Source organism: Vanessa cardui, chromosome 7, assembly GCF_905220365.1.
Source record: "Vanessa cardui chromosome 7, ilVanCard2.1, whole genome shotgun sequence".
Lineage (NCBI taxonomy): Eukaryota > Metazoa > Arthropoda > Insecta > Lepidoptera > Nymphalidae > Vanessa > Vanessa cardui.
In genome coordinates this window covers 4,325,166-4,348,118 of record NC_061129.1, presented here as the reverse complement: position 1 = coordinate 4,348,118, position 22,953 = coordinate 4,325,166, and the positions used below count along the sequence as shown (strand labels likewise).

Genomic DNA, 22,953 nt, shown 5'->3' with positions numbered 1-22,953 from the left:
AACTTTATCAAACTTTCTCATTTCTTGAGGAGTTTTGTAGGCTTTCCCATCACGATGCTTCAATTTATCGATAGAAACCAGTAGCAAAATATTATTCCGTACCTGTAGTTTACAATTTGCAATCTTTTATTCAGATTCTCGTGTGTTAACCATTGGGTCATCTCGGCTCCTTGCTGGCGAGACTAGAAATAGTTATGACGAATATATAAGTAAGTAGTATTATAAGATGGTCATCAAAATCGATTCCGAGACTCCTTTAAGTATTTTTGTCTATTCCCCGATATTTCCATTAAAGCTTTCTACGTACACTGAAAAAAAAAATCTTAAATGCATATTCACGGCTGTAAAAATATTAGCCACTTACAACTTATAACGACCCCTGTCACTTTTAGGCTTATTCTAAAATGCTACTCTGGAATTCAGAAGTTATACTACTTTAGTGTAGAAGCAATACCTTCTACTTTCAGCTCCTTTAATAAAAGGAGCGAAAATTAAATAAGAAGAATGTATTACTTTGTAGGTCCTCGATAAAAAAATAGTATTAAATGTTACTAACCCTTTCCGTCATCCTATAAATTATTTTCACTCGAGCGTCCGTAGCACTGCTGGTGTAGTGGTATCATGCAAGATTCCCATTCTTGCGACCCGGGTTCGATTCCCGGGCAGTGCATGTATTTTTTCTATATACTTTTACCGTTTATGTTTAATTTTTATTTTTTTACATTACAGCTATTTTCTATACTGTATATAATAAATATTCAAACCAACCTTTCGCTAGAGGTCATAAATGTCATAATTGAACTTTGAAGTTTACCCTTTCAAGTGTCCTGTCCATATATCCCTATGTATGCTTAAATCTTTAAAACTACACAACGGATTAAGATGTGGTTTGGTTGTGGTTTTAGTAGATAGAGTGATTCGAGAAAGTTTTTATATATAATACATGGACAATTTAGTAAAGAAGCACTGATCATTTTAGAAGTTTTTTTTTTATGTTATAGGTTGGCGGACGAGCATATGGGCCACCTGATGGAAAGTGGTCACCATCACCCATAGACAATGACACTGTAAGATATATTACCTTACATCGTCAATGGGCCACCAACCTTGGGAACTAAAATGTTATGTCCCTTGTGCTGTAGTTACAAGTTTTAAGTTTCTACTATGATGTCATATCATTGCACCCGTGCGAAGCCGGGGCGGGTCGCTAGTATCTTATAAAAGTATGATTACTTAATTTAACCATAAAAATGTTTTATTTTTACTAGTCTAGTTTCATTATACAATTTTTTATTAGACATCAACGTTATAAGGCAAAGGCAAACGTCAGAGGCACTTACTCATTTATCTTGACAAAATACCAATCGTATTTCAAGTGTGATCGCGGTAGGTTGACATGGGAATCGAACCGCTTACAAGCGCCAAAAATGCCACCGAACATTCCAACATAACTATGGGAACTTAACAAATTAGGCAAATACATTTTGGCATATTTTCTCAAATGTGACTCATTGGAGAAAAAGATACATGAATATATGTGTATGTATATACTTAAAGATGTGTTAAGTTAAATACTTGGTGGTAGGGCTTTGTGCAAGCCCGTCTGAGTAGGTACCACCCACTCATCAATATTCTACTGCCAAATAACATTACTCAATATTGTTGTGTTCCGGTTTGAAAGGTGAGTGAGCCAGTGTAATTACAGGCACAAGGGACATAACATCTTAGTTCCCAAGGTTAGTGGCACATTGACGATGTAAGGAATAGTTATTATTTCTTACAGATTCATTGTCTATGGGTGATGGTGACCACTTACAATCAGGTGGCCCATATGCTCGTCCGCCAACCTATACCATAAAAAAAGTTAAATAACGGTTCATCTGAAGAAATCATTTTTCTAGTACAGCAGCTCTTCTGCTAGAGACAAGCCGTTGATCACGTTCTTCTATTAGAATATTATAGTACCAGTAAAGAAATATTCGTTATTATTATGCTACGGTTTCAAAAGGAATGAGATAGTTTAACTACAGACACAAATACATTATTAAAAAAGAGTAACTACTGGGTTGCTTGTCTATTCTCTTCGGTAGAAACTACTTTCCGAACGGGTGGTAGCTTCACTTAATTGTAAAATGATGATTCAAAAGTGCTTGTAAAAGCCTACTTGAATAAAGTTTATTTTGATTTGATTTGATTAATTCCTTAAGTTGATGATGCACTGAAGATGTAAGGTTATAAGTATATTTACAGTGGCAACATCTAAGGGTGGTGGTGACCAATAGCCTTTTTAATAGTCTGCCTGTTAATTGTGATAATTAAAAGAACATGGCTATTACCGAAACTTTCGACACACAATTTTAATACTTCACAAATTTTAGTCATTCATTTTGAAGCTTCATGCTTAATTGGAGAGAAATTCATTGGCGTTCGTTATTTCGATAGTGAAAATATTTTTTTGTTCAGGAAAAATTAAATGATCGGAATATTTTGAAGACTTGTTATTTGCCAACATTGTACGTACGTTACTTAAGTTATATACAAATAAAATGTTTCATATATCTGATACATTATTTTGAATTATAGTGATTCGCTTATTACCATCATATGGCGTACTCTTTTTTATCGTGATAACACGGAAATCATACAAAATATGACATGAAATATCTTATATGACGAATGCAAAGTTTCCTACTGTGTCTAATATGACAGCGAGTTTAAAAGCTTAATTTCTTTATTACAAATTAAAAAAAAAAAAACGTTTACTCATATTTCACTGCGCGAGCGTTTAAGGTGACCAGTCGTTCTTGGTTTTATTAAATAACCTCGCGTAATCAACTCGGTTTAACACCATTGTTTAAATACAACTAATTAAGTAACTCATTTCACCGCGAACTGGAGCTAATAAAATATTATGTTATTATGAAATTACTGTTTGAAGTTTGTGACTGAACAGCTTTTAAACTTTCCGAACGAAAGTTTTACCTGGATACGCTTAATTGGAATATATAAAATCCATAATCCAAGACAGATTAACTGGCAAATAAAAATCATACTGGTTTAAAGTTAATACCAAAATTCAATTGCAAACCGATATCTTCGGTCAAAATTAATGTTCTAAAGAACATATAGGTTTCAAACTTGGGAAATATATTATAATAAATAACGGGATGGGAAGTATGTGATGAATAGCAGACAGCATTTGTGTATCCGTCTAGACCAAAGCAGTCTGCTGAAATTATCCCTGCAAATTGCTTGGCATTGGACTTCTAGGATAACTCGTCTTCGCATATACATTAACATTTTCAAATAAAGGAAAATGACCAAAAAGCCTTTTTGTTTTATAATATTTTTTTTTTAATAAATAGTTATGTCAATGACCCCTCCCTCTTTAGAAGCTATCTTCCCATCATAACAGTTTCAAGAAAATACCTTTTGAAATTACGTAGATAACAAATGATTTTAAAAACAGTGATAACATTTATTTGAGATTATATACATTTGTCTACAAGCCTCTATACTAAAAACTTTGTATCGAGATAAGTTGAATTATATCATTTTAATTGAGTTCAATACATTAAATATAAGGGACTATCCACAAACAACTTTCGCACCATCAAAGAACAATAACTCGTAAACATTTATCACCCGTTACAAATGGACATTTTTCAAAAGGCACTAATTATTTCCACAATCCGTTCAAATCACAAAAACAATTGATTTGACGCCGCTTTTTCACTTTGAGTCCGTTATTATTGCGATTTATTTTAATGCGATTCGATGTGAAAACTACTCGTTATATTATTCTTATGTTATAAAAATTATATGACAATTAAAACTATGTACAAAAAACCGGTGCTGTGTTTTGTTACTTTTTGTTTATATCGATTTGCGTTTGACAAACACAGTTGATGGTAAATCATTATCACTACATAGGATAAAATAAAGTCGCTTACCGCTGTCTGTCCCTATGTATGCTTAGATCTTTAAAATCAACCAACGGGTTTTGATACGGTTATTTTTAATAGATAGGTTGATTCAAGAAGAAGATTTATAGGTATAGTAAAGTAAAGTAACATCCTGTAAATTTCCCACTGCTGGTATAAGGCCTTCTCTTCCATTAAGGAGAGAGTTTGGAATATATTCCACCACGCTGTTCCAATGCGGGTTGGTGGAATGCACATGTGGAAGAATTTCGATGAAATTAGACACATGCAGGTTTCCTCACGATGTTTTCCTTTACCTCCGAGCATGAGATGAATTATAAATACAAATTAAGCACATATGTATAGTGATGCTTGCCTGGGTTTGAACCCGCAATCATCGGTAAAGATGCACGCGTTCTAACCACTGGGCCATCTCAGCTTATTATATATGTATAATACATGCACAATATTGGAGAGAAAGACTGATAATTTTAGAGGTTATGCCGTAATTTAGTACCATATTATCCGTTATCATATTGCACTCGTGCGAGGCCGGGCGGGTCTCTAGTATTTTTAATGACACAAAACGCGATTTCCTAAAAGATACCTATCCATCACAGATTGCCGTTTTGTAATGCTCAAGAAACACAAACATTGCAACTAATTATCACATCATAACTCAAGCTTATGAACATAATTGTTTTGTGCATTTGACTGGCACTCTTATAATCATCATTTTTATTCAAGAAAGTTACGTAAGTTTGAAATATTAAAAAGATGTATCATGAGAAAATTGAGTATGTTTACGAAAACTAAAATGAAATTAATACATACGCAAAAAAATGTTCCGATATCGCCCGCCGGTATAATTTGCGAGCATGTATGGACGTGTTTAAACTAGTACGAATTAGACAATTTCTGAGCGCAAATTTATTATTAACATTCAACTTGTTTTAGATTTATAAAAATGAAGTTTATAATTAGAAAAAAATATTAAATACGGTATTCCGGTATTTAAGCGAGAAGGTTTGTTCCTGACTTATTCCAAATTTAAATTCTCACTCAAAATAACGAAAGAATACATCTGTATATTTATTTATCTAATCTAAAGTAACCGATTAAATGTTATAAGCGAAAGTGACAGCTGCGTCCCGTTGTCCTGGCGTTTTTACACCAGTCTGACCGCACCTTAACACCTCGACACGTATCGCGTTGCAGTTTTTCTCACAATCATCTTGCTGAGAATATACTTTATGAACGTACAATATTATGATACAATATCAATTACTCTGTATCTTTTCTTTTAATGGCCCTTATTTGGTTCATAAAAGAAAAAGCAAGTAAGACATCAGGTAAGATGAATTCGTAATGGATTCTCCTATGACAGATGGAATTTATTTTTTGCTCGACTATCGGGTCTCAGCATTATGGTCTGTCTATAATGTTACAACTCTATAATTTTCATAAAAATATAGACTCGCTTTAAAATAACTTAGTGTTAATTGATGTTTTATGCCACACACACACACATAAAAAATAATATAGGTATAAGCACACCCGTTAATATCTGTAGATTTGGATGATTAACTGTTACTGTTATATTTCTTACTAGTATTTAATAATTAAAGTTATTAAACATAACTGTTATAATAAAATAAATAAACAATTAAACAAATTCATCATTTAATGGTTATGAATTAATGGGTTTTAATTAATTACAAATTGTATAAAGAAAAGAGAAATTTTGAGGGACCTCTTCGGTTGAAACGAAGTTGCATTCGTTATACATTTTGTGTTAATTAACAGATACGATGAAATATATACTTATTTATATCAATTTAATATACTTTATAAAATTAAAACAATCATAAAATTAATATAATAAATATAGTTAAAAAGAAAAGGGAGGAAGGTTAATGGGACATAACGCTTTCGCCTGGATAATTACCGGAGACTCATTAGATATTCTAATGCAAAGCAATACATACTTTATATTGTCCTGTTCCAGTTTAAAGAGTAAGTGAGCCAATGGCTCAGGCACAGGGGACATAACACCTTAGTTCCCAAGGTTGGTGGCGCATTGATGCTGTAAGAAATAGTTAATATTTATTATAGCGCCATTGTCGAGCGATAGCGCCTCACTAGTACTTCATATATCATAATAAAAAAAAACGTGCATTTTGGCTGATTGTAAGTTAAAAAAACCATGCTCAGCTCTAAAAGAAACATTCTGCACGTATTTCTACTAACCCGTATTAAAACACCGCAGTTAAACAAGCTGCTACATAAATTATCAAATTTAGTTTTATAAATGTATGTTTGACCACTATTATTTCCTACACTGTAATGCATTAGTTAAATTAAATCTTTACTAATAATATAAATGTTATAAATTCTATTAATCTGTCTCTTGCTCATTTACAGCCAAACCACTGAAATTAGTTTAATAAAATTTGGTATAAAGCAAGCCTAAGGCCTGGCGACCCTCAAAATGCGTGCGAAGCCTCGAAGATCACTATGGCTACAAATTAAGCGAACATCAAATTCAAAAACGCTTACTTGAATATTAAAATCAAAAATCAAAATGAAAACGTACTTTATTAAGCTATATTAATTGAAGCTACCACCGATTCCGAATCGGTGGTAGCTTGTTGTATGTAGGAGGAACCGGCAAGAAACTTAATGTTACTATTTTTCAACATTTAATAATACAAAGTCATAATATATTATCCCCTTACCAGTTAGAATAAACGCATTGCATCCACTGAGCTATAGGGATTCCCGAGGATCAATATGACGTATAAATTATTCTAACGTTAAAATATTCGATACTATCTCAACTGTTCGTCCATTAAACTATCCGCAGTCAATATCCTTTCTACTTGCGTCATTATAAGTCACAATTCATTAGGTTTTTCGTCAAGCTCACGATTTCAATAGGGATGTCGAGTGTCCGCTATCGCAGATATCGACATCGAGATCTAAGATCATTATCGACTTATTCCTGCACAGTCACTTGACTGGGGTGGCATCATGTCTCATTGTATTACATCTATCTAGTACCACATTAAGCGTTTAATGTATGGAATTTAATTTCTAAAACCTGCGTCGGGTCAAAACGACAGGTTGTTTTATTAACCGTAATGGCGTTTAAGACGTTTGGTTTAGATTACAGATTATGACATTGCTCGTAAGTTGAAAGCTAATCAAAATGTTTTAATCGATGACGCGATAAGATCAGTGATGTGCCTATTACACTAACTCGTTTATCGATAATGTTGTTTTATAATCGTACTTCTTCATTTACAAGGATTGATATTTCATGTCTTTATTTAGAAAATAGATTTTAAATATTTTTAAGCCTTCAATTGTAAAGTGTATAACTGTTCTAATTAATAATACAATTTCTGAAAAACGAAACCATAGTAGGTATATAATATAACACTGATATAAAAAACATATAAATATGTTTAAATAAAAGTCGGGATTTCATGAATATCAAATATATTTCCTTGTAAATAATTATTAGACTAATAAATTGCAACTAGTATATTACGTTAATAAATAGAATTTAAATATTTCAAGTTGATCAATGATTCAATTTTGTTGCCATTTTAGAAATTCCATCATCGTCACTTATATAATTTATTTAAACATTTTTAATCTGCTTTTTATTTAATATATACTTGTTAAAATACGGAAAATCAAATTAAAAGTTTTATCTCAATTTTATCGGATATATTATCAGAGGCAACACTATTTATGGACCTCCGAGGTATTTTCGATATCATAGAGAATGTTGACATGAAATATTCAAAGGTGAATGAATTCTTTGCATTACTTTAATTGATTTGTATGATATATCTTGTTAAGTGAGCTTCTATTAATTGGTATCGGATTCCTGGTTAAGATACAATTCATATAAAAATATTAATAAAAATTCTTTTGAAATCGTAAATTTAATTTTTATGATGATAGATCACTTGTATATGTAACTGTTAACTTTAAGTGGGGTGTTATGGAGTTATTGATTTTTAATCGACTCGTGAACTTTAGTTTTTTTTACGGAATTTGACGAAGGCTTACATTCAAAATCCGAAAAATAATTATTCGTTTCAAATAAAGAATTATGTAGCATGTAATTACTAAAACTTTTTTTTTAAATGTGTGTATAATATTTTTATACCGTACCATTAATTTGAATGTTTATAGTGTAATGAGCAATTTGAAAAGACCATAGCTTGTTCCTAAACTGTCTGTAATTGGGGTCGTTACCTTAATTAAGCCATTATAATATAAAAATCATAAATATATAACCGCTTACATAATTCTCTTAACTACCGATACCCTTCAACATATCGATGTCTCGTAAAACTGACCATCAAACATCGATACGAATGCCGATCATTCGATTAGTTAGTTTTACGGTTGAGAAGCAAAAAACGTTGAGCGTTAAGTTCGACATCGGAATCGTTTTAACTCGAGAGCACTCCGTTTGTTTTGTTTGCGCGGGAGTGTTGGCCCTTTGCATTCTAGGGCTAGCAAGTGGGCTATTTAGTTTGTCGTGACAAGTGCCGTCGGTATTATGTGAAGGCTTATGCTTGAAAAAAATATAAGATCGATTTTTAATTGATTTAAATTTTTATCGATATAGTTCAAAAATGTGAATTCGTAGATTATTGTTATTAGCTATATCGACTCGTTATACGTCGTAACAGATTTTCAACGGTCATAAATCTGTTTGAAATTGGAACAATTTAAATAAATACATTTACAATAACGTTTTAAACTATACGTGAAATGAAACAGTATGGTTATATTTTTTTAACGATATAATTGAAATTACCCATAACTGCCAATTGGATCGTACTCAATCAATGAAAAAAAAATCATTTCTAGAACTGAAAATAATAAATGACTATTATGGTCTTTAATTAAATAACATATTTGAAAATTGTTAAAATCAGTTATAAATATAGTACAAGTCGATATGGCCTAGTGGTTGATGATTTAAAAATTTAACAGAGAATTGAGGGTTCGAACCCAAGCTCTACTGAAATTTCATTGAGACATTATCCCAATGGTGGGACATATACAGAGTGTTACTTTTATGTAACCTATGTATATAGAATATGATCTAAGATTATTATGTAACCGCAATGTAAACGGGATCTCAAATAACTTTATGAAGTATCTAGAAAACAGCTGTTTATAATCACCTGAAGCTCAAACATGAAAGCACTTCTGACGGAACGAGATATTGTTTTATTTGATAACATCCTTTGTCGAATACTTTTCAAACAATTGTTATGAATACTTTGATGTTTCATAAAGACGAGATGAATATTCTTTTGAAAGTTATATTGTAAACATTTGGCATTTCGTAATGGATTCCCGCTAATGGTGCGTTTGCACTGACATAGTTGGCAATATCTGTGTTTGCAACTGTTTTAAATTTTTCAGTATGTCGTCAACAATTACATAATAGTGGATTGGGCGGGGCGCTTAGCGATGTTATAAGTCGCAGTTTCGAACTTGACCTATTGGGTTATTCGTCTCTACTTCTTTTAAAGCTTAAGATGATAAGAATTTAAAATAAGAAGTTACAAGTGTTATCTAAAAAAAAATCAATACAACAAATTTGTTTTACAAATCACTATAAGCCTAATAATACTATAAGTGTGAAATTATATATACATTTTCGTACCTACACCTAGTAAAAGCTTTAATTTTCATTGTAGGACATTAAAATTGGGAATGGTCAGTATTATCTAAGAAAAAATCAATACAATAAATTTGTTTCACAAATTACTGTAAGCCTAATAATATTCTAAATGTGAAATTATATATACTTATATTCGTTTTCACGTTAAAACGGAAAGACGGCTACTGCTGATATTTGAAATAGACATAGCTTATTTATTCCTTGCACAAATAGGCTTAAAAGAATCAATTAAATCGCTCTTCAATAGATAAAGTAACAATGAAAAATATCAAGCTGTAACCTTTTACAGATCAACAAATTCATGACTTTAATTGATTTTATTTGAATATCGAATTTATAATTTACATCAAATATCTGCTAAAAAAAGAATGAAAGTAAAATAATTAGTAAATGTTTATTATATTTATAAATTCTTTCAAATAGATGTTCAAATAAAACCTAATAGTTTTTACTATAATATTATCCGTACAAGTTTAGGAAAGCGTGCCGCGGCAATAAATATATACAATGTTTATAATTAAGAATGCTTTTGACATTAATAGGGTAATAAAGGTATTTATCAGTTAAACGGGTTTTACACATTTCAAACTATTATACTCGTTCGGTAATCTTGATACTTAATAGAATGAGAAGTTAAAACAGATTTCATGTAAGTAATTTTCAGACGTTTTTCTAAATGTTTCTTAATAGTGTAATTTCCGTGAATAAAATAACTATGATTTAATATATATAACGTCAAAAGTACAAATTAAGTATTGACCTGATTGTACGATTGACAGTATACATGACCTAAGGCGAAGATGGGAATCCGTACAAACATTTTACTTTATAATTAATATCAAGCACCATTATAAAATCGAGATGGCCCATTGGTTAGAACGCGTGCATCTTAACCGATGATTGCGGGTTCAAACCCAGGCAAGCACCGCTGATTCATGTGCTTAATTTGTCTTTATAATTCATCTCGTGCTCAGCGGTGAAGGAAAACACCGTGAGGAAACCTGCATGTGACAAATTTCATAGAAATTGTGCCACATGTGTATTCTACCAACCCGCATTGGAACAGCCTAGTGGAATATGTTCCAAACCTTCTGCTCAAAGGGAGAGGAGGCCTTTAGCCCAACAGTTGTAAATTCCCACTGTTTCCCATTATAAAATTAATATCATTTCGTTTACCAATTTATACTAAAATTTCATAATTCGAATACAGGATCTTAAAAACGTACTTGTCATTTAAGCAACTTAGGACCAATCACATGCGATGCTAGAAACCCTCGAACAACCTACCAGTAGAATTAACTAAAAATAATGGTGTCGGAACAATCTGCCAAAAATATCACTAAATTAGTTTATTTTTAGTATTACAATTGATACTTTGATAAAAATTACTTTATTTACGAAAACGAATATCTTATTTTGTCACTCATAAAATAATGTCTAAAATAATAAGTAGTTAAAAGCTATTCGATACATTTTTTTGTTACCGACCTAAATATATGCAAAAAATTACTCCGGTGAACAGTCACTTGTCGAATTTGGCATCGCTTTTCTGAAACAGCACACTGCTGACGTTTGCACTCGATGTATCAATTAATACGAATTAATAACAGCCGATTTGGTACCACGACACCCATGTGGATATGGACCGGACACCAAAAACTCGATCACCAAACTGACGTATATTAATAATTTTTGTTAAACTTATAATTTATCAATCCGTATAAATATTATTGGAACACGTATCGAATTTAATACAGCGCTTTAGTATAATGCTGTGTTGCTTTTTTTGTTTTTTTTTTTTTTATATTATTATTGGTGCACAAGTTAATTCTGCCCAATTTTGTCTCCCACACTAAATCGGTTGTAGTGATCGGATTATGGTGATCGCGTTTGACTTTAGTCATTGGCATTTTAAAGTGTATCGATTTCTCAAATTGCCAAAGCTCTGCCAACCATGAGATCAAAGTGATTTTTTTTATCTACACTTACTCATTCACCCTTCAATTATTCAAAATAGTTTGTGAAGTAACTCCTGCATCTAAGGAGTAACTCCTGCATGGAAGAAATGTCAAAAGTTTAAATAAGCTTTAAAAACAAAACGTTTCAGTAGGAAAACTGTTTCACTTCTGATACGTGTACTGAATATTTTAATGTTTTAGTTTGTTTATTCTTCTATAAACACTTTAAAAAACTATTAATTAAATAAATAAACGACACTAATCATACATAAGATGATAACTTTTTTTATATAAATAATAACAATAATGTAGAAATTAAAATAAACTCTACATACAATAATCACTATGGAAGTTAATTTGACTTAATTCAAACAAAATGAACTAGTTACTGCACTGATTAGTGAATTAACAGATGATTTGATTCCTTACTTCCTATTTAACGTCTCACGGTGTAGGTGAGAAGCAGGTGTAAGTACTGAGACTGTTTGTTTAACACAATTAGTTTCGCACGTGTTGTACTTCGCTATTAATAGACGAAGCTATCCCTTGTCCATCACTCCGATATCGTGTTAGATCTGTTTCGTATTAGTAGCTATTCGATTTTCGAAAAATATGCAGCCTATTAAACTGCTGTTTATAATGTCGATCAAATTTACAATTACCAGGCTTTCCTGATGGTATAATTAAAGGGGCTAATTATAACTCACACGATTGTTACAAGCAAAGATCTTTCGAAGAACTAGTTTTATAATTATGTTATTCTAAATTCAAATATTTTTTTTTGTTTCGTGTTTTTGTTTTGTTTCAATTAAAACATTATACTGCGTTTATCTTAATAACAACAAACGTATATGGTCTCCGTTTTGTAAAATAAAAACGAAACGAAAAATAAAAACCAAAAGCATCTGTTAACGTTCCAAGAGTTTATTGATGTCATATCGAGAGAACAACGTTTTGATACGAATTTAATTATACCCAAAACTAGATTATCAAAAACTCGTTCATTAATCGCTAAAGCGCATACCCGTATATCAGATCGCCCACGCGTGTGGTCGCAGTATCCCCACCTTAGTATTTCTAATCACGCGAAGCCTAATCCGCTAAATATTAGCCAAAATAGCGCGAAAATCGTTTTGCGCTGCGCGTGCGGCGGGGTGGGCACAGGTGAACGTCAGTCCGCGCCGCGATCTCCCGCCGACAGGGATCCACGCACGCAACACCGCGAAATTTCGGAACCGTATCGAAAATCGAACGATATTCGTTCTATGTACGAGATCGATATATCGTATATGACTCGATTAGTTATTATACATGAGGTATAATAAATGCATGAGGTGCTGCCACAGTTAGGGCCTCGGTGTAGGCTAGTGATGTCCCGAGAGCAATGCGGCCGGTCCTCATAGCCGCCTGCCTACTGCTGCTTGCGCCCATCACCGACTCTTGGTGGTGAGTCTGTTGAAGATAATAGTGTCACTCGCCCTTATAAATAGTTTAAATTGTTAGCGCGTTGAGAATTTCTCGAAAAGCATGCTGCTACGTGATTGAAGTTAGATTGCATCAAGGATGCTGCGTAGCGAGATTTATGAATACGGGGGTATATTCTCGTGTTATTGCCTTTTTACTAGATTAAAGTAAAGATTATGTTGTGTATTGCATGAAAAAAGGCAATGCGGTATTATTTTATATTGAGAAATCAGATCATTCGAACCGGTAATTTTGTGAAATATGCACGAATTATTTAACGTAAAACCAGGGAAGTTAATATGAAGCGATCTTAAATGCAATTCCTCTATATTATCTATAAATCTAAATAATTATAAAAACTTATTTAATTTGACGTGATATAATTAATCAAATTAAAAAAAAAAATAGATAAACGATATGACTTTCCATTAAGACATATAATAAATGTTCTATAATATATTTTTAAATTTCGAATGACATTTAACACGTATCGTATTAATGGCAAAGATTTTTTTATTTGGTCGAAGCATTAAAATTGCAGTTATACATAATTATAGGCTAAGCACCTTTTTATGGAGTCTTGATTATAATGTTAACTGAATTGATGGTTACTTACAAATATAAACGTGAATTTTAAATTTAACTTTAATACGTTTAGTGAGATCTTATCTCTTATTTAATAATATTAGTTAATGCTTTAGGCAATGGATAGGTCAAACGTTACTGGGATTAATATTTCTAAATTAACTTTTAGGAACAGTCTGTCGTTATGATGACGTGATCTGAAAGTTCTTTTACCAAATTTCGTATATTATTTTGGGTATTGTGCAGACGCTGAGGTCCTCTGTCTCGCCCGTTTCTTATGATCTTTTCTCCTGCCAATTCTTGGTGATTTCATCAAAAAGAGATTGAGAAAGAGCAATTACAAGAACAAGAAGCGAGAATTGAAAGTGTTAGAATTTTTGTTATAATTATTTAAAATTATAAGGTGTCAGCTTTCTATTAATCTACATAAAGGTATGAACATTAGATAATAAAAAAATAGAGGTATTTCTTATTAATACGATATACTAAGAATCTTTCGACGGCCGATCATCAATTCACACGCATTTGTTCCGGGCGCCAAAACAAAATGTCAGGAGTTAATGAACAATATACGCGCTTAGTCTGCCCGTCACCCAAGAACTTATAAACATAGAACTAGACAAGCAGCAGACGTACTACACTTCGTTGCTTGCATCTATTACAAAATCATCTCACACACAGCCAACGGCTTACTTCCTTTCAAATATTTTTTTAAAGAAAAAATAAAACTGAATTTTTTTCGTTCGTGATTCGAAATTCAAAATTTGACATCTCTAATATACATTATTGCTTAACTTTTCTTTTTTTTTTTTTGAATAAACTTTAGCTCACTTAGCATATCCCTTTATTACATTCCTGGCACTTGTGAAACTTTAAGTATGAAAAATAAGATATGAGTTATGTTATTAGTGTTTTTAATAAATTTATCTTCGTACTTATTACCACGGCTGACATGCGTAGCATAAGTGTTAGTATTCTTCACCAGCAAGATAAGCCAGTATTATTCCACTGCCGGACGTAGGCCTCCGAAATGAGCGCCACTGAGTCCAATCTTCGGCTCTTCTCAACCACGTTCTATTGGCCGCCTTCCGTACATCATCACTTCCAATGTACCACAGTTCATCCCGCACTACTCTTGCCAATTCACGGTCTCTACTCTAGAACCTTCTTGCCCCAGCGGCTATCAGTTCTTTTACAGATATGATCGGCCCACTGTCAGTTCAGCTAACTAACCCTCTGAGCTATTTCGACCACCTTCATTCTCTGCTGGATGTTATTACTCTATAAGAAGACCTAAGATTCCGACGTCTTGGGTTTAAGCTACGCAGGGCGTTACATTTTCATTGTACTTTTATGTCAAAGCATCCTCAACACAGACTTAATGTCTGGATAATTATTATCAGTGCGGTCCCGTGCTCTAGAAAACATAGAAAGGTCTTTATACATCTGCTTTTTTCTAATTGTGCCAGATTTACGGTCTCATGTTATGAGTATATTATATATGTATATTATAACATATTTTGCACTCTTGTGTAGTCTTCATACATAATTGCCCTGATAGTCGAAAACGGGCAAGAGGATATGAGCCTCCTAACTTTTAAATTCACCTGGCTCTAAGACCCTTTGACATATATTTCGAGTAAAGGTGATGATAACAAAGTTTTGCATCTTGAAGCTGATTTTGTTACACTGTCGGTCTTTTGACCTTTTTCACATACTTACCTCAGAACGATGTGAAACGGTTTATTTCGAATTTAATTAAAAAATTCTGATGATAATATTTTGCTTCTTCACTGCCTTCGAGAGTTTGACCATTTGACGTGTAACTTTTTATAAAATACAAATTTACCAACAAAACATTGGTTCCTTAAGAAATATTACAACAACGATTCTAAGCATCACCAATGCACCTCCAACTTTTGGCACTTAGATTTTATGTGCCTTGTGCCTGCAGTTACCCTGGCTTATTCTTAAATCCAACCTTTGGGGCTAAGATTTGTTGTGTCTTGTGCCTTCAGTCACACAAGCTTCAAACATGAACGTAATTCACAATTCAAACTTGAACGCAACAATATCTACTGAGTATCGTTGTTTGGCGCTAGGATGATGGTGGATGGTGACTGACGAATGGTCTTATCATCATGTTTACGACATTAGCCCCTTTCAATCGATAGCGCCTTTAAATCAAATTACATATACATGGTAATGCTTTCGTCTTACAGAGTTCGATTGTAAGAGGCTAACTGTTAAGCTACTACTCAGGGTGGCACAGCTTGAACTGATAAATCAGTGGAGCCCCGTGGAATAAAGTGCATTATTTAATATTGAAATAGTTTAATTTATATATCATTAAGTTAAGATCATTGAACTATAGGGGTCCACTTTTATCAGTTCAGATTGTGGCGGGAATCTTTTATAGCTAACAAAGAAAACACAATTTAAAATGTACTTACTCGTATATTATTGCAAACCTTTTGTTTTACAATTACACACGCCTCGTATATTGTTGTACACGTTTTATATTCTTAAGTTTTAACTGCGATTTTTACAAGTTTACAACAATAACCACCAAAGATGAACTTCCGAAGTTGACGCCATCCAGAATAATCATTTAACTTGCCCGCCAAGAAAAGAATTGGCGGCAACCGGAAGATTGTCTTTGGTATTACCATTTACAAAAATACATTACTTGCAGATTATTTATCACGTATTACCCAAAATATCCTAGATATTTAATAGATTATTTAACAATTGCTAACAGTCGGCCATCCAATTTAAGTAGGACGACCTCGTACTACAGAACTGACTTTAATGTACATACATGTTTTAGTTGCTTAATATTTGTTATAGTTACATAGACACAATATTTTTGATGTTTTTTGAAACACTAGCAAATAGGGCAATAAACAAAGGCCATCAAAGCACAATATTAAACGTATACATAATAAGAATACACATTAAAGGGAAAATTAAATTTTACACATTATAAATGCATTTTTAGTTGATAACAGACCAAATTTTTATTTAATGTCAAATAAATGTAATGAATTAGACTATTTAATTGACAACAGGCCCACTACGTCCTGAATGCCATAACATAAACATTGGGTTGACAACAGGCCCCACTACGTCCTGAATGCCATAACATAAACATTAGGTTGACAACAGGCCCCACTACGTCCTGAATGCCATAACATAAACATTAGGTTGACAACAGGCCCCACTACGTCCTGAATGCCATAACATAAACATTAGGTTGACAACAGGCCCCACTACGTCCTGAATGCCATAATATAAACATTAGGTTGACAACAGGCCCCACTACGTCCTGAATGCCATAACATAAACATTAGGTTGACAACAGGCCCCACTACGTCCTGAATGCCATAACATAAACATTAGGTTGACAACAGGCCCCACTACGTCCTGAATGCCATAATATAATCATTATTTTGACAACAGGCCCCACTACGTCCTGAATGCCAATGACCTTCCGCGTTGCATAGGTAATGTTTGGATTCTATATAACGTGTATTAATTAATTATTTTAAAATAGTATCTAAATTAGCGATATTCTGACTGTAACATGACTTACTACGCGGAGGGTTATATTATTTAATATGGACGAAATGTTACTGTGGATAAAATGTTAATAAGTAATTCATTGAGTTAATCAGTGTCACTAATATCACTAGACGATGACATGTCTTCGGTATGAGGCCTCTTAAAATTAAGCCAAGGAGCAATTTTATCTATAGACACGATTGTGGTAAAGCGTCGACCACATTTTCTCGTTAGTGGAGTGTCTTCCACTTGAAAACGGTCATGGTCTAGAATAGCCGTAATTTTGTAAGGGCCCTGAAATCGCGGTACTAACTTTTTACTTTGTCCAGTGGCTGGTACCTGTCGTTCTACCCTAACTAAATCGCCCACTTGGAAATCAACGGGCTGACATCTTTTTTTGTCATATGTGTTTTTCTGTTGTTTTTGATATGAGTCAACGTAAGTTTTCATTTCCTCTCTAATTTCGGATCTATCCCTTTTTAAATTATTATCAATGTCTTCGGATAATTCATTTTGTAATCTGCTGTCATTTTCTCCTAAGGGTCTTATACCGAACAACGCTTCGGCAGGACTACGATTAATGCCCTTATTGAGAGTGTTATTCATACCCCATTGGACTTCGGGCAGGAGTTCATCCCATTTATTGTCCGATGTTCCCACGCACTTGGCCGTAAGAGCATCAACAATAACTCTATTGTATCTTTCTACCTGCCCGTTGGCCCGGGGCGTAGCAACGGCGTTAAGTATATGTTTGACGCCCTTGTCAAACATATACTTTTTGAAGGATGTACTTGTAAATGACGTACCACGATCAGATATTAGTCTTCTTGGTACCCCAAATAACCCAAAATATTCTTTCAATACCTTTATAGAAGTATGAGATTTAGTATTCCTAACTGGTTTTAGGAAAATAAATCGAGTAAATGCGTCGATTATAACCAGTATGTGTATATTTCCCCGACTACTGCGGACAAATGGTCCCACATGGTCCACATGGATTGTATCGAAAGGGATGTCGACTTTCTTTATAGGATGCAAAAACCCTGGCTGCTTACCTCCCCTTGATTTGGCGTATGTACATTCCAAACATGAATGGACATATTTTTTGACAAATTTCCTCATCTTAGGGAACCAGTAAGCAGCCATGATCTTTTCTAAGGTTTTGTCAAAACAGAAATGGCCAACATCATCATGGTTCTGCTTGACAATCTGCCAACGAACACCTTTCGGCACAACCCACCTGTCTCCCTGTGGCGTAACTCTAAATAACCTATCACCCTTTAACTTGTAATTGGTTTTTATATCCATCACATTATCTAAGTCTGAGTTTTTGAGAATGCCAACAATCCTTTGAATTTCAGAATCTGCACTCTGAACAGTTACTAGCCAGTCTGATTGGGATCCCTTAATTGCGGAAATTTCAAAAACCTTATTAGGGGAACCATGTATTGGATTCCGACTTAGAGCATCGACATGCGCCATAGCCGCACCCGGCCTGTAGTCAATACTAAGATTAAACTCCTGCATTTGTTCCCACCACCGTGCGACTCGTGGGATCATATCTTTCTTTTGAAAGGTTGCGCGTAAGGAATTGCAGTCAGTTATAACCTTGAACGGGATGCCAATAAGATAAACCCTAAATTTCTGCAGGGCTGATACGACTGCGAGTGTTTCCAAGTCGTATGACGAGTAATTTTGCTCTTCAGGTGTTGTCTGTCTACTGTAGTAGGCAACGGGTTTTAGAACATCATTATCGTCACGTTGCAGTAGAATACCGCCAAGTCCTAGCTTACACGCATCCGTGTGCACTTCAGTCTGAGCTTTCGAATTGTAAAGAGCCAAGGTCGGTTTCGTTATTAACTTCTCCTTCAAAGTCCTAAAAGCAACTTCCTGCTCTGCTCCCCAAATCCAGGCCATATCCTTTCTTAGAAGATTTGTCAAAGGTTTAGCAATTATAGAGAACCCAGGTACAAATCTTCGAAAGAAACTAGCTAGCCCCAAGAATTGGCGAACGTTATGCTGACTGGTGGGGACAGGAAACTTCTCAACGGCTTCAATTTTTTTTGAACCAGGCCTAATACCCTCACTGGACACCTCAAAGCCCAGATAATCGACGGACTGTCCAAAAAACACGCATTTAGGTAGTTTGAGGGTAAGGCCTGCGTTAGAAAACAACATCAGAGTATTTTCTAATCGTGCTAAACCTTCAGCAAAGTCTTTAGCGGGGATTATTACATCGTCTAAGTATGCTAGAGCTTCTTTATGACGTGAAGAACCTAATACCTGATTCATGATGCGCTGAAACGTAGCCGGCGCGTTTGCTAGACCGAAAGGCATTCTATTAAATTCGAAATGTCCATCCGGTGTAACAAATGCAGTCTTGTACCTATCCGCTTCACAAATCGGTACTTGATAATAGCCGGAGGCTAAATCTAGTGTTGTATAAAAACGATGTCCCGAAAGAACATCTAATTGATCGTCTATAAGCGGCATGGGATAGTTTTCCTTAACTGTGCGCTTATTGAGGGCACGGTAGTCGATGCAAAGTCTATATTCACCCGTCTTTTTGCGAACAAGAACCACAGGGCTGGCGTAAGGTGACGTAGAGGGACGAATTATCCCATTATCTAACAATTCGGTGATCATGTCTCGAACTACACCCTTTTCGTGAATTGCTAACCTATACGGCCTGTAAACCACAGGGTCGTTGTCATTCAACGTTATGGACATTTCACCGACCGATGTGGTACCTAGTTCAGCTAAGTTAAAAGCAAAACATTTTCTGTACTTATTCAACAAGGCTACCAGTTGCTCCCTTTGAGATCGAGTGACTTGTTCACCAACGCGGACGTTTTCAATATCGATCTCCAACATTGCTTGTTCATTTACAGTTGACACTCGCATTGAGTGAGAGGAAGGGACTTTAGTGTCTTCATTAGCTACACGGGCCCGTGCCAATAAAGAACCCCCTTTTAATGTAACTGGCTGGCCCTTTGCTACGTTTACTACCAGTTTCCCTACTCCCCCTCTATCAACTTGAAATAACCCAGAATATACTGAATAGGTCGCGTTAGACTTCAATCTTAGACCACCTTCAACATATACATCTCCAACAAATGATGAATCTGTGTATATATCAATAATCGTAAGTCCGGAAATTACAACGTCATCTTTACAGAACAACTTTATCTTTTCGCTGGTTATGTCATCGCTTGTTTCGTTTAACATAAGTAACTGTTCATTATTTTTGTAGACAACCACATGTGGTTGTTCTGTGAAGGACTGTCCTATCATAAGGGGTACATCCATGGCACAGTCTGGAACTATATAAAGATCTACGTCACCCTCTATCTGATCAATAACAACACTAACTCTACACCGCCCTAATGCGTGAACGACAGAACCACCAAACCCCTTTAATGATGGTAGTGAGTCAGTATAGACTTGTTTATTTATGGTTTTAAAATCAATCTCCCTAATCATACAGCATTCACTGCCGAAATCAATAAACGCCCTAAACGGTATGCCGTCCACTTCGATCGTTTTCATATATTTACTCCCTGGACTATCAGTATTAGCCACGCAGCAGCGAACTGTTTTATCAGTGGCTGCTGGTGTTGTTACTTTAGAATAGCATTGTTCTGCATCGTGACCCAGCTTTGAACACTTAGAACATTTCTTTATAGGTAAGGTGCACTGAGAGGAAACGTGGCCATCTTGTTTACAGTTATAACAACGCGGCTTATTAGTTCGAGCTACAGTTTCGTGAGATCTCGTATTAATTGTATTTTTAGCTACTTTACGATCAGGAACTGGTTTTATATTTCGGGTGTTACGTAGGTATGCCAATAGCTTATCAGGATCATTGAATTGAGCTGCTTCAGCTCCTAATCGTATAGAACGATCGTCTATGCCGTGTAAAATACATTCAACAGCTAGCCTACCCGTTATTGGTTCGTTAACCCTATTAACGAGCGCTACTTTGTCGTAAAAATACTCCTCAAGCGAATCCCCGAAACGCGCTCGTCGGGCAAGCATGTCGCTAAGCATCTGTCCATAATTCTCCTTAGATGGAAAAGCTGCTAACAACTTTGCTTGCCACTCCTCCCAAGAAAACAGAACCGATGTCAAGCCCTCGTACCACCTCTGAGCTAGTCCCCGTAACTTAGGTAAAGCATAATGTACTAATTGCTTTTCAGACCATCCGTATATAGATGAACATTCATTAACTTTATGTAGCCACATAATCATGGTTTGTTCTTTCTTCGCGGGGTCGAACTCAGGGATGGTATTGTGCATATTTCCTATCTTATCTAAAGAATCATTACGCCCTAACGATTTCAATGCAGTAAGCAATAACTTAAAGTTATTACCGTCGGTAGTGGAAGAAGGCGACTCATATTTCTCCTTAGTGCTAACCTCTGGCTGTTTCGATCGACTGCGCGTACGTTGACTCGCCTGCCTGCGTGAACGGCGGCTCGTCCGGCTACGTGAACGGCGGCTCGCTCGGCTGCGTGAACGGCGGCTCGCTCGGCTGCGTGAACGGCGGCTCGCTCGGCTGCGCGAACGACGGCTCGCCCGGCTGCGCGTACGGTGGTTCGCCTGGCTGCCTGAACGGCGGCTCACGCGGCTGCGTGAGCGGCGGCTCGCTCGGCTGCGCGAACGGTGGCTCGCCCGGCTGCGTGAGCGGCGGCTCGCCCGGCTGCGCGTACGGTGGTTCGCCTGGCTGCGTGAGCGGCGGCTCGCGCGGCTGCGCGAACGGTGGCTCGCCCGGTTGCGTGAACGGCGGCTCGCTCGGCTATGCGAACGTCGGCTCGCCTGGCTGCGTGAACGGCGGCTCGTCCGGCTGCGTGAACGGCGGCTCGTTCCGCTGTGCTGACGCGATGCTCTGTGCATTGCCGGCCGCCTCTCAGGACTGTGCGACCGCAACGCGCCTCCGGTGGGTCGCGAGGGAGAGTACAAACCCAATGGACCGGAAACGTCTTCCACTGGAATTTTGAAAAAAATCTCGAACAGTTTATCTATCAAAATAAATATTGAACAAATTAGTAAGTACAAACAATTAAACAATGGTTGTAATTATTGATATATGTGTCACATTAAGTATTACTGTTATAATAAAAGCTGTGTGCTAGTTACATTAATTAGTTTCATTTAGTTATCCATCTAAATCATTTGTACACTATTTAATCTCAAAATCAAACTAGCAGTCTTGAGAATGAATGTCTTTCGCAATCAATACACTCTTCAATCGAGTGAGCAATATGTAATTTGATTTATGTCAAAAAAAAAATGTATAATTTCAAATGTAAGTAAACCATATTAAAGAAAAAAAAGAAAAGAAAAAAAAAACAAGACGTTCGTTTGTTCTTAAATTCGTTTAACATCCCAGAATTAACAATAGGTTCATATCCCACTTCTGAAATGTTTACGACATTAGCCCCTTTCAATCGATAGCGCCTTTAAATCAAATTACATATACATGGTAATGCTTTCGTCTTACAGAGTTCGATTGTAAGAGGCTAACTGTTAAGCTACTACTCAGGGTGGCACAGCTTGAACTGATAAATCAGTGGAGCCCCGTGGAATAAAGTGCATTATTTAATATTGAAATAGTTTAATTTATATATCATTAAGTTAAGATCATTGAACTATAGGGGTCCACTTTTATCAGTTCAGATTGTGGCGGGAATCTTTTATAGCTAACAAAGAAAACACAATTTAAAATGTACTT

The 22,953-nt window shown here is 35.3% G+C and overlaps 1 protein-coding gene and 1 non-coding gene across 2 annotated transcripts in view; both read left to right on the top strand.

The window, feature by feature from the left end:
• The first annotated feature begins 599 nt into the window (after positions 1–599).
• Positions 600–670, top strand: Trnag-ccc. The gene has a single exon. It is a non-coding gene; the product is annotated as a tRNA-Gly (tRNA).
• Positions 671–12,753: 12,083 nt separating this feature from the next.
• Positions 12,754–22,953, top strand: part of LOC124531379 (protein Wnt-6) — a 51,664-nt gene continuing 41,464 nt past the window's right edge. The window contains exon 1 of the mRNA XM_047105942.1: positions 12,754–13,052. Within this exon, the coding sequence (XP_046961898.1) occupies positions 12,991–13,052 (62 nt within the window). The 5' untranslated portion in view covers positions 12,754–12,990. The remainder of the gene's footprint in view (positions 13,053–22,953) is intronic.